The following is a 12217-nucleotide window of genomic DNA, read 5'->3' as shown; positions in this document are numbered from 1 at the left end:
ACGACCCTCCGACACGGACACCAACGACGGCGGCCATGACACCGCGCCTCCCCCTCCTCCTCGCGCTCCTTACACTAATTGTCCCCGCCCTCGCAATCAAATTTAACCTCCCCGCCTCCCGGTACCCGCAGCCAAAATGCATCTGGAACAGCGCGCACACGAACACCCTCGTCATCGTCACCGCGAACGTCGCGAAGGGCGACAAGCAGCGCGTCGACATTGAGATCATCGACTCCAGCCCGCAGAAGAACGTGTACCTCAGCAAGCGCGGGATCGAGGGGGAGACGCGTCTAGCGGTGACCACGCATGTGAATGGCGAGGTCGGCGTCTGCTTCAAGAACTACCTGGACCAGGACGTAAAGTACCCGGGCAACATGAACAACCTCACGCGCACTATTGACCTGGACGTCGACATTGGCGCCGATGCCGTGGACTACAAGTGCGTATCCCATACTTCCGTCTCGATCATTTGGCTGACGCGCGTTATAGTGCCATTGCGAACCAGGAATCCCTCTCAGCCTTGGAGACGGAGATGCGGAAACTTGAGGGCATTGTGAAGGAGATCGTGGACGAGATGGGCTACTTGAAAAAGCGCGAAGAGCGGTTCACCGACACCAACAGTACGTCCCCTTACATTGTCTACTTCTCAGCCCGATACTCATCCTCATTTCAGCGTCGACCAACCGGCGAGTAACGAACTTCGCGTGGTTCACGATCATCGCGCTTGCGGCACTGGGTGCATGGCAGGTGTTGCATTTGCGCGCGTTTTTCAAGAGGAAATATCTCATTGATTGAGCGTACGGGTGCATGTATTTATGAGCAATTCACGTTCGCACATGGGAAAAGGCTGGAATGTCAGTGAGCAGGCTCATCTCTGTACTAGCAAAGTAACCTTCTCGGGTCTCAGTACGCTTGCCATATTCCCGTCTTGTCCTTTCTGTGCATGACTATCTGACCGGCTACGATCATCATCCATGCGCCGACTCTTTTGCAGATACACTGGACCTTCTTCAATCTTGAGCACCAAGTTGCATGGGGTTTGTATCTCTTTCAGGTCACGGTTGAACTTCGCCGCACGTGTTCTGTTGTCAAGCGTACTTCCACGTGCGCTGATGGTGTTCAGAAAGACAATAACGCCCGCTCTTGTCCGGAACCACCATCATCAGGCTCATATGGGGCGTATGCCATTGCTATTCTCCGAGATGCTATCTCCCAGCCCGAATACCAGAAGACCCGGATTCCTCGGTCTTCCTTGTCTGCAGGCTGCTGCGCGACGGCCTGCACCATGAGTATATCGATGCTGGCATTCATGAGGCTGCCATCCGGCATGTAGAGGTTCCATGACTTGTGAGTCTGACCATGCTACAAAGCCTCGTGGCTGCGCGATCTGGGATCAGTGCCGGAACACAATAAGGCTATTGTCTCGCGGACCGCCCCCTCCATATCGTCATGTCCGTCACTTATATAACCTGGACCGTCCTCGGTTCGCTGTTGTTCTTACTTGTCTACTCCCCATATACGGCGTCGCAGTAGAGCAAAATGGTGCGTTGTTGGACCTAACGTCTTGTACTCCTGCTGACGCTGTATGTAGATGGCCGTATTGCCACCCATGGCGCACGCAATCCCCGCGCAGTCGCCATACCAGCACGTTCTGCACACAAATTACATCCCTACCGATGAAGAGGTCGTGGACATCCGCAACCTCTGTGCCGCACCATGCCAACGCATGTGCACGCTAGAAGATGACATCGCCGAGCTGGAGGCGACCATCGCGCGCAAGCTGGCCGAGTACAAAGTGCTCTCCGCATTCACCAAGGCGCACCTCTCCCTCACCAGCAACATGCGCCGCTTACCGTCCGAGATCCTTCAGAACATCTTCGTCGCCTGCCTCCCTACGGACGGCCCGGCCGCCATGTCCGACAACGAGGCCCCGCTAGTCCTCACGCGCGTCTGCCGCCGCTGGCGGCACATCGCCTACGGCACCGCCGAGCTCTGGTCCTCCATCCACATCGCCTGCCCCGACCCGCGCGGCCTCTCCCCCCTCGACCCGCCCACCGTCAGCCTCGACACCCGCCTGCGCCTCGCCGCCGCGTGGCTCGCGCGCTCCGGCACGTGCCCGCTCGACGTCTCGCTCTTCTCGAACGAGGGCGCGCGCCCCGTGCCCGCCGCGCAGTCGCCGGCGTGCGCGTTCGCGGCGCTTCTGCTGCCCCACGCGGCGAGGATCCGCCACCTCCGGCTCACCGTGCCCGCTGCGGCACTGGACGCGGTGCGCGCGGTGTGCGCGGGAGCGGAGCGCCTGCGGTCGTGCGATGTGTACGTGCGCCCGGATGCGATGCTGGATGCGGCGGGGGCGCCGGATGTAGTGCTGGCCTCGGAGAGCGTGCAGACGCTGCGCCTGGCGCTGCCGACCCCGTTCGCCGCGCCCGAGGGCATCTGGGGCCGCCTCCGGGACCTGACGCTCTGCGTGCAGACGGGGGACATCGGGACGCGCGCGCTGCTCGGTAAGCTTCCACTGTGCACCGAGCTCGAGGTCTGCCGCCTGGTCCTCATCTTACCCTTCGCGAGCGCGGCGACGCCTCTCGTCCCCGCGGGCACGATCCTCCCCCGCCTTCACACCCTCGCGATCGAGGGTGTTGGCCCGCTCTCGTGTGCGCTCGACTCCCTGACGCTGCCCGCGCTCAAGTCGCTGGTCCTCCAGTCCGATACCCCCGCGGGCACGCACGCCGTGATCCGCCGCCTGCTCGAACGCTCACGCTGCGAGCTCACGCGGCTGCAAGTGACGGCGCCGCCCGGCCAGCACGAAGAAGTGGTCGGGTGCCTGCGTCTCGTACCATCGCTCGAGGAGCTCGTGCTCCATGAGCGCAGCGCCCTGCGGCAGGCGGCCGCGAGCGAGTGTGCCACATTCGTCGATACCCTGGCCGATTCGGACGCGCTGTGCCCCGCCCTGCGTGACGTGCGGCTCTCGTACTGTTCTGGCATCACCCCCGAACACGGATTGCGCCTGCTCAGGAGCCGGAACGGTACGGAGAGCTGCCGCCCGCTGCAGACCTTCCACCTCTCAATGCTCGACCTCCGCCAGGCGGAGCACGACGCTGCGAAAGAGATGATGGCGTGGAAAGCGCGAGGCGTCGATGTCGTCGTTAGCCCCTCATCGCCTAGGTACTCATACAGCCCGAAGGAGGGCTTGCGGGGGAGGGGGAGCATCTCGAGCACCTTTGGTGAGATGGTCTGGTGAACTTACTGTAGACTTTGGACATGCATGGATGGATACCCTTTCTTCGATTTACCCATAAGTTATACCCTTCGATTTTGTATTGTACATGTCATGCTTCCTGAATATAGAAAAACTGCTTTGATTAACGTCTTGGAAGACTGCTGGTGGTCAGAGGCTTCGCCATTGTGTGGAATTCGCCCAGCATGGAATATTGTATGCTACTCATTGTTGATCCATAATATGGGTGCGCCGCTGACGTAAGCCTTGACTTCTGCTTCTGACCGTCATGCTCGCATATCTTCTTGCACTCGGCTCAGGGTCTCTCTCTCACCTTTTCAATCCGGAGCCCGTGTCATGGATATATGCGACTTTGCTCACAAGATTGACATTGATCTCTCAGTCCGTTTGTGTACTGTACGGGTCTGTCTCGTCCGCCAGCATTGCTTGCGGATCCTTCGCCTTTAAACTTCACAAATCGGTGTTTGGTCAGAATTCTACAGAATCGCTGGAGCTGCAAAGCCGCCAAGCTCCCATAGCCACCGAGAACGTTCTTCGTCGACATGCGCAACGACATGCGGCTCTGCCCGATGTTCAGCAGGACCTCTATCTCTTGATACTCTCGCTGACCTTCGAGATATCCGGGTCCCGATTCTGAATCATGCTTTCCCGTCACTAGTCAATTTACAGTCGAGGTGACAACGGCCACGGATTCTGCTTCCATTCCTGCGATGGGCCCTGTCGAATGCGCATGAAGCTCAGGCCCCGTGCACTACGCGCTTCGTAGGTCCTCAAACTCACACCGTCGGCATGCGACTCTGAAGGTCGAAGCTAGACCAGACTGTCGCAGTCATTATTTCCCGTTTCGACACTGGATACCTTCCTTACGCGGATGCATGGATTTCGCTGATCCATTACCGTGAAGCGTTGACAGTCCCATTCCCATGCCCTACACTGTCCCGCTTATAAGGGCTCTGGCAGCTGACTGGCGTCTCTGTGGCCCTGCCTCTTCCTCACCGCCATGTACGCTCAAGGCTACAGCTATTCACACTGGGGAGGCGCGACTTACCATGGACCACCGCGCAGCCCCTCTCCTCCCTCCCCTCCTTCTCCTCCTTCTCCTCCCTTCTATTACGGCCCAGAAAGTCCACCAAATCAGTGGGATCGTCGCGACAATGGACCGTACGTGGCACGGTGGGCTCAGAACGTGCCCCAGCATGCATACTACCCTGCCGACCCTGGTCAAGGCTCTCTTTCGGATGGGGACATAGAACTCGCGAGGCGCCTATCTCTGCAGGCTGAAGAGGAAAGGCTTGCGGAGCAGCGGGCTATAGATCTGAGTCTGGCTGAGCACCTGCAGTTCGAACAAATCAAGGAAGCATCACGCCGCATGGCTGCGCCCCCTGCGTATGAACCAAGAGAAGTGCAACCTCCTGAGTAAGCCTTTATATTCTACTACGGTGAAGCGACTGACCTACTTTGCAGTCGCGGGCCAAGCGGCATGGTAGGTCTTCCTCTAACTTACATGTAATGTCTTTTTGACGCAGTCGTAGCACTCCGACGATGGCAAGGGAAAAGGTAGGATGTATGGAGTGTACAGCATGCCCGAGCCGGAAGGTGAGTCGCTCAATCCCGTCCATTTCTCTCGACCACTCACTTCAACATCGCTATCTCGTACATGTCGTTCGTCAGTTCAATGCGGAATCTGCTTCGACGATATGCGCATTACCAACTCTCCAATCGCAGCGTCTGCTTCTGCTAACACATCCGACGCGCTTCCGTTTGGTCTTCGCCTGCCATGCCCCGCCGAGCACCAGTACTGCATCACCTGCTTGACGAGGCATATTATGGAGAAGCTCGATCCCCAACATAACGGTCGCGGTGCTGGCGCAGACGCCACCGTCTTCCCAATCCCCTGTCCTGGCTGCGCCACTGAGCAAGGCGCTCCCGCAGCGGAGATACCGGACGACGTCGCGCGTCGGATCCTCACTGCAGACGATATGCGGCTGTGGGACTGGCAGAAGTGGGTCGAGAACGCGGAGTTCAAAATGTATTGCCCCAATCCGTCTTGCTCGGCGCTGATATTGGAAGCGCAAGGTCCCAAGGCCAAGTGCTGGAGCTGCGGCCAGAAGGTTTGCGTAGCTTGCAAGGCGCCATGGCACAAAGGTCTGTGGTCCTTCCGAAACGCGTTGTCCTTGATATTCTGTAATCGACCATCAGGCGCTACCTGTGAGGCTCAGCAGGTATGTTTTAAATTGTCGTGTACTTGTCGCAGATTTATCGCTTACTTGCCACCGTTGAGCAGCGTAACTCTAAGGACGAGGACAGGAAGTTCTTCGAGCTAGCTAAGGTGAGGCTTCGCCCCTCGATATTGTCATCATGGGTCAACTGACTGCCGTCCGACGGCTTCGTAGGCTAAAGGATGGCAGCAATGCCCCAAGTGCAAGGTGTGTCTCGATATCTTCCCTTGACTATGCTTGAATATTGTCTGCCTTGCAGCGCATGGTCGAGCTGAAAGAAGGTTGCAACCATATGACTTGCCGGTGCAGCGCAGAGTTCTGCTACAAATGCGGATGTAAGCGCTCAGTCCTATCTGGTTTATTCGACAACAGTTGATCTATCTGCAGCGTTCTGGGACGTATCGGCGGGCCGCTGCACAAAGCGCAACCCATCTTGCACCTTTGCCGATGAGTACCACGTTGTCAACGAACCTGACGACACTGGAGACGCTCGTCCGGGCGGTCATCCTCAGTTTCCGGCTGGCGCTCCTTATTATCCACCTCACGCTCCCCAATATGCAGCTTACGCTCCAAACACACCGGGTTCCGCCCAAGGCTACGCCCGACACACATTTTTCATCCCGCCGGACAGCCCTCCCTTCAGTCCTGGTGCTCCGGTTGTCCCTAATGCCGCCCCGCCCAGTCAAGGCCCGCCCGTTATCCCCTTGGACGGTTTCTACAACGTCTATCGGCCCGCTGAATCGCCCTTCATTCCTCACCAGATGTATGAGCAGCCGAGATATTACTATGGTTATGGGCCCGCACCACCCCCATGGTGAAGGACGTACGACAATCGGTGGAGTCAATCAGGATGACCAACAGGGATGGACGAGTTTCTGTGGTGCGCGAAACGCCGAAAGCGCGTATAAATAACATACTGATGTTCTCTCCTAAACAGTCTACATCGCCGCAGGCTGCAATATTATATCCGACGTGTGGCCAGCAGCAATACTGGCTCCATCTTCGTTCGGAGCTTCTTCCCCTCAACTTGATTCTGATCTTCGCAACTCTTCGTCCTCTCTTCGTGCCTTCTTCTCTCCCTCACTCACAAGCCAATGTCCTTCCTTTCTTTTTCCTGCGAATGACACCGACACCCCAAGTCGTGTGACGGACAGACTTCCGTGTCGAAGTTCATCTCACGACTTGCCGACGATTCTTACGACCCATCATGTTACATGTATCTCGAAGCCTGTTACTCTCTGATTCGATATACATCACTGACTCATGTAAACTCAGTCCGTCGTCCTTCCTCTCGCCGCCACTAACCAATCCAGGTGAGTGTCAGAGTCTAACAGAACGATTAGAAGCGGGAAAGCTCGAATATTGTGCGAAACACCGACAGCAGTGGGCACTCCCCGAAGCTCGATGGTGAGAACATCTACTCAGTACTTGCTCACGATTCATATGACGACTACGTGAAGAACGCTGAGCGTGACCCCATGCCAGCGTGGCGCTGGCGTCCGCGGGAAGCGTGTCCGCAGGCAACGGCGACGCTACCTACTTATACCCCTAGCTTCTGACCCTGGGTGCAGACGAACTTCACGCCCGGGCCCGAGATGGCTGAACGCCCTAGCAAAACCACTGGAAGCTGTCTGTGTGGCGCAGTGCGCTTCACTTTCTTCGGGAAACCAACGGCTACTGTACGTCTTCCATGGCCGCCCTCCCTCTTCAGCTGATTAGTGCCTACAGTGCCTCTGCCATTGCCTCGACTGTCGCAAAATCAGCGGCTCGACGTACAGCACGAATGCCATGTTCCCCATCGACGCCGTCACCCTCACATCGGGCACACCGAAGAGCTATACCACACATGGCGTCTCAGGGAAGCCTATCACCAACTTCTTCTGTGGCGATTGTGGATCGACGCTGTGGCGGGAGTCGGTCGTGTTTGCGGGACTCAGGATCGTGAAGGCGGGCGTGTTGGACGATGTGAGGGCGTTAGAGAATGTGGCGGCGCCGGCGACGGAGTTATTTGTGGAGAACAGGGTAGGTTGGGTGGGGGAGATTCCAGAAGCGGTACAGAAGGAAGGTCAATAGGCATTTGCAGAGAATGAGCGAGGGTCGGACCAGCGGGTGCTGCGACTAAGTGTGACGAACTGTGACATAACCATTGGCACAGCACAAACTCAGACAAACAAACACGGGTTCTCCCGGACCATCACGGCTCTTCTGCTCCTACTCTCACCCTTGGTCTTCTGGAATATCTTGCACCATAAGTCTCAATACGACAGGAAGCGCTCTTTGACCGCACACACAACGCGAAGAACGTGCGCGAAGGGCGCATAAGCGGTTGTTGCCAAATGTTGCCAAAAGGAGTAAATATCCTGGGCATGGCCATGTCTTTGTCATCGGTCGCGGGGTATATAAGCGGCTCGCGAACCGAGTTGCCGACCTTCATCTTGCCTTTCCCTTGCCACCATGGACTTAATCAGAAGGCGACTCGTTGCGTTCCGCCACCCCATCCGACCACAGGCCACTCCGCAGGTGCATCGCCGCTCCGATGAGCATCAGTCAGCTTCATCGCATGGACCCCCCAGCCCCAGCTGCAATTCTAAGCCAGTCGATGGTGCGTGCATACTATTAGCGCAGTGTCAGCGCTCATTGTTCGCATGCTGACGCAGACCAGCACTGCGCACAGACTCTTCAAAACCAGACTTCATCTCAAGCCTTCCCGACGAACTCTTCTGCGAAATATTCTTGCTCGTCGTCTATTCCAACATACCTAGCCATTTCCCATATCCTAGCCCAACCTTCTTCGGATCCCGCTACTCATCCGGGGACTCCAGAGACGCTATCCCACTTGGAATGGTGTGCAAACGATGGCTACACCTGACCCGGACACACTCTGGTCTATGGACAACGATTGACCTTGACGACCTCACTGACACAAGAGGCCTCGCTTTGCTCAGTGCATGCCTTCGGTACTGCAAGCCAGCGACCCCGATGATTGTGAGGCTGCGCCTGACGCAACGGAGGCTTGATCCTGCGATAACACAACGCGCTCTGGCCCTGATCGCCACGCACCAGACGCGTTGGGAGGAAATCTCTATCCGCATCAATTACGCCAATTATGACCTTGGAGACATTCTAGCTCCCCTAAAATTCCTCGATCCCTTTTCAATGACAGCCCTTCAGAGGTGGGGTATCCACCGCAGTCAGCAAGCCGATGAGATCCGGACCGTCGACGATGCAATTTCCACTGAAATCCTCCGCCATTGTCCGTCGCTTAAAGCAGCCTACGCCTCAAACCTGACGATGAACTTCGTAATTCATCGGGACTTCCAATCGGAAGACGAGAATTCGGCAAGCCCGATGACGAAGCGCCTCACGCAGCTTGGCCTAGCCCATCTCGACCCGTGGCACATTCGCTGCATCTTGTTCAGCTTTCCGCGTCTCGAAGTCCTGCACATCGTCAAAGTCTGGGAACCGGAAGTGGCCTTCCACGATAGCATTCCCATGCCCCATCTGCGAGTGCTCTCTGTCCCCGCTTATGACTGGCCCGCCTTCCCTATTATTCCTGGCCCGACGTTCGATCGGCTAGAGCTGACGAGCTTTCACGAATGCGCGGACGACGTTCGCATTCCTACGCGCTTGTACGACGCAGATATCTCAGTCCGCATGCTTGTACTCGACCGCGTGCGAGATGAGACGTGGGTCGAATGGCTTTTTGAGTGGAAGCCACTCAAGGACGTCGAGATCGTGCTCTTCACACAACCGGCAAAAGTCGGCGCAGGGTAATCTACCTGCGTTAGACGCAGCTAGTCCCCCGGTCGATCTAATCGAAATGGTTAGCGAGGTTGCAACGAGGCGATAGGCGTGTCGAACTCGCCGGGCCGACGCCGCAGTTCACGACATGTCACAACAATGTCACGGTTGAACATGAAGCTCTATAAGTCCCTCCTGCGGCTAGACGTCGCGATATCGCCTGGGATAACTAAAGGTGGATGAGGATATTACTGGCTTGGTGTAAGCTCTGAACTACGAAGTCGATCCCGTCCCTACAGATATGGAGGCCAATAGTCGAATATGTCCGGAATCACGACGGGCGTCGGGGTGTCAGTGGTTGAGCGTGGTTAGCAATTCATTGAGCACAGCGAGGAATTGACACTTTTTCTTTCTGTAAGTGAATGGCGAGGCGGGAGGGACGTGAACAGGCAGCGAGAAGCATGGTGAGAATATTCTAGTCACTTTGAGGGAGCAGCGCATGAAGATTACTGTGGTAGGTACAATTCAAAAGGGCTCAATGATTGGCTTGGTAATTAGAGAGGTAGATGTAGCTGCGAGTAGAGCGTGACCTAGGTTGAAGCAGCCGACGGGGTAGGCCCAAGAAACCACTATCGAAGATCCCCCCTGCGAGTCAGCTTACCCAGCATCAACATGTACCCACCCGTCAACATCGATTGGCTGGGTCGTACATGTATCCCATGTCTGATCTCTGACTTGTCCTGTGCGGAGATTCGACTACGCTGCGCAGTTCACCGAAGCATGGTATTTTGACATCACTCAATGGAGAGAGCGCGGGTATGCGCGCAGGTGCACTGAAAGTAATCTCCTCACCACGTATCAAAGACTGAGAAATGACTTTGTGCTTCCGGGATAGAGACGAGTCGAAGGGGGTCGGGGAGAGCTAGTCACACGCGTCGGCATGGCCTGCTACAAAGAGGGACTAAGATCAATTCTCCGGCCATCAGAATTGAAGAGAAGACGACTGTGATCTATTGTGCATCATATTACCTTGTCGAAGGGGAGACCGTGGCATAACGGCCAGAGATCGTAGTTAGAGGGAAGAGCGGTGGATTGTGACATGGCCGTGACATATCATGGACTCCGCCGGCAACCCGGCAACTTCGGCATGCCCCTCGCCTCGCTGTGGCCTCGCCCAGCACTTCGATTAGATCTAACTGCAGGCTAGCTGCAGGCTGGCTGCGTCTAACGCAGGTAGATAAACCTGCCCTGTGTTTTGCCGGTTGTGTCAAGGGCGCGCGTCGCCGGTTTGACTTTGGTGATGCACTCCCTGCGATGGTGAAGGTCTTTTACGACGTGGACGATGGCGTCCTTCGAGCTGAAGACGCGTACGCGGCGCTGGGACCAAGAGCGAGCCGCGTGGAGGACGACAGTGCGGGTGCAGTGGCCGACGTCTACGGTGCCGAATCCGAAGCCGACTGATATAGGCGCAGTGGCCTTGCGAGGCGCACCCGTTTCGGGGCGGACAGTGTGCCGTGGATCAATGATATTTATGTGCGATTTGTGCTGCCCTAAAGTACATAGAATACATTGTATCATACAGTTACATCTTTGCGCGTGAACTTGATGCCCGTTCAGCACAATGAGGACAGGAGTATGATGAATAGAACACACCTTTGAACGTCAGTCGTAACATCAAACCCTCTTGCCCTCAGCCACCTCCTTCGGCACGACGTGGTTCTACACGACGCGGTGAGATGACACGATCTACAACGCGGCTACCTTAAAGCTCACCACAGCCGCAACGCGAGCCCTCGCCATATCCGTGGGCCCGTCCTCGTCAAAGTGCTGGAACGTGCCGGTCTTGCGGCGACCTGCGAGGCTATCGCTCGGCTCGCTCTCGTTAACCATTGGCGGGATGGAGAGGCCGCCAGGGTGGGCGATGGGGTAAGCGCGCCTAAGCTTGGCTGAGATCTCGGCGGCGTTGGGGTCGCTGGCGGACTAGAGAAGGCTAACGTCAGTCATCTGCACAGAAAGGCAGCTGAAGGACGCACTGGCAAGGCAGACTGGATCACTGCGTCGCTGGGAGGTGCGCTCGCATCTGCGACCTTCGGCGAGAATTTGGTCTATGGTGGCGATAACCGATGAGCAAGGTGTTCATCCGAGAGTTACAGAAGGAATGACTCACCACGCCCTGGGCAGCATGACCTGCGCTCCTCCAACCGACCGGGGTCGTCGCCCAAGCTATCTTCGGAGGGGATCAGTAAGCGCTTACGCGTATAGTGTCGGCATGCACTAACGACCGGCACGGAGACCATAACGAACGTGATCTGCGCGTCAAACGAGCGTCAAAAAAAAACGCAGGTCCATCGACGATGACGACGGGCGTACCACCCAAGGCCAGTCATTGCTGTTCTTGCCATTTGGCGGCGGGACTTCAGTAGCGACAAAGCGGCGAGTAGCAGGCATCGCGCGACTCTGAGCAAGACGACGCGAGGCAAATGCGCGGAGGGTAGACATGGCTTCAATTGACAGTGTACGCGTGCAAAGGTCAAGGCAGGGCAGCGGTGAGAGGGCGGTGAAGAAGAGGCGGACGCTTGTTCGCCTGCATTCTTATAGGCCCTATCTTGAATTCGGAAACGAATTGGTGCCCCGCACAGGACGAGGAGCCGGGAGGTCCAATGACCAGCTAAATGCCTCACGTGAATGAATTGCCGCAGAAGTGAGACTCAAGGTGAGGTCGTAAGACGGGGTTCGCGGGTTCTGTCATGACTGCGCGCGTGCACGAAGGAGAATTAGGCGGCTGTGAAGCGGTCGATAGGTCATCCAGGTTGCGGTCAAGATAGGCGAACAAATATTTGGTCGCTATCAATTCCCTATTTGGTCGTGCTTGTCCCCCAAGTTCAACTTGTCACGTGTGCGCGAGCGATTCCCGACGTCATGAAGTCACCACTGACGCGCACCTTCCAGTCGCGTCATGATGCCCAAGAGCACGATAAAAGCCTGTCGGCGCGTTCCGGGGCATTCTGCTCATAACCGCACGAGT

The 12217-nt window shown here is 56.7% G+C and overlaps 6 protein-coding genes across 6 annotated transcripts; 5 read left to right on the top strand and 1 right to left on the bottom strand.

Annotated features, from left to right (window-relative positions):
- Positions 1-35: 35 nt before the first annotated feature.
- Positions 36-795, top strand: SCHCODRAFT_02516942 (uncharacterized protein; the record flags this gene model as incomplete). The annotated part of the gene is made up of 3 exons (XM_003027730.1): positions 36-439; positions 490-620; positions 674-795. The coding sequence occupies 3 exons, from the start codon at positions 36-38 to the stop codon at positions 793-795; spliced, it is 657 nt and encodes a 218-aa protein (XP_003027776.1).
- Positions 796-1145: 350 nt separating this feature from the next.
- SCHCODRAFT_02590498 (uncharacterized protein) lies at positions 1146-3235 on the top strand (the record flags this gene model as incomplete). Its single annotated transcript, XM_003027729.2, has 2 exons — positions 1146-1542; positions 1592-3235. Exons 1-2 carry the CDS (start codon positions 1540-1542, stop codon positions 3233-3235), a joined length of 1647 nt encoding a protein of 548 aa, XP_003027775.1. The 5' UTR covers positions 1146-1539.
- Positions 3236-4281: 1046 nt separating this feature from the next.
- Positions 4282-6269, top strand: SCHCODRAFT_0237750 (uncharacterized protein; the record flags this gene model as incomplete). The annotated part of the gene is made up of 10 exons (XM_003027728.1): positions 4282-4393; positions 4459-4648; positions 4697-4715; positions 4765-4828; positions 4904-5377; positions 5432-5454; positions 5487-5561; positions 5626-5658; positions 5711-5786; positions 5839-6269. The coding sequence occupies 10 exons, from the start codon at positions 4282-4284 to the stop codon at positions 6267-6269; spliced, it is 1497 nt and encodes a 498-aa protein (XP_003027774.1).
- Positions 6270-6953: 684 nt separating this feature from the next.
- SCHCODRAFT_02640472 (uncharacterized protein) lies at positions 6954-7559 on the top strand. The gene is made up of 3 exons (XM_050346149.1): positions 6954-6971; positions 7023-7130; positions 7180-7559. Exons 2-3 carry the CDS (start codon positions 7047-7049, stop codon positions 7522-7524), a joined length of 429 nt encoding a protein of 142 aa, XP_050197903.1. The 5' UTR covers positions 6954-6971; positions 7023-7046; the 3' UTR covers positions 7525-7559.
- A 215-nt stretch (positions 7560-7774) lies between these two features.
- Positions 7775-9225, top strand: SCHCODRAFT_02554227 (uncharacterized protein; the record flags this gene model as incomplete). The annotated part of the gene is made up of 2 exons (XM_003027726.2): positions 7775-8053; positions 8114-9225. The coding sequence occupies exons 1-2, from the start codon at positions 7906-7908 to the stop codon at positions 9223-9225; spliced, it is 1260 nt and encodes a 419-aa protein (XP_003027772.1). The 5' UTR covers positions 7775-7905.
- A 1448-nt stretch (positions 9226-10673) lies between these two features.
- Positions 10674-11751, bottom strand: SCHCODRAFT_02640466 (uncharacterized protein). Its single transcript, XM_003027454.2, has 7 exons — positions 11563-11751; positions 11472-11501; positions 11360-11419; positions 11226-11297; positions 10966-11172; positions 10846-10911; positions 10674-10793 (listed from the first exon to the last, which is right to left on the bottom strand). Exons 1-6 carry the CDS (start codon positions 11689-11691, stop codon positions 10867-10869), a joined length of 543 nt encoding a protein of 180 aa, XP_003027500.1. The 5' UTR covers positions 11692-11751; the 3' UTR covers positions 10674-10793; positions 10846-10866.
- Between the last annotated feature and the right edge of the window lie 466 nt (positions 11752-12217).

This window comes from Schizophyllum commune (assembly GCF_000143185.2).
Source record: "Schizophyllum commune H4-8 unplaced genomic scaffold SCHCOscaffold_12, whole genome shotgun sequence".
In the NCBI taxonomy this organism is placed as follows: Eukaryota; Fungi; Basidiomycota; class Agaricomycetes; order Agaricales; family Schizophyllaceae; genus Schizophyllum; species Schizophyllum commune.
The sequence above is the reverse complement of the archived record's forward strand: the minus strand, read 5'-3'. Positions and strand labels throughout refer to the sequence as shown.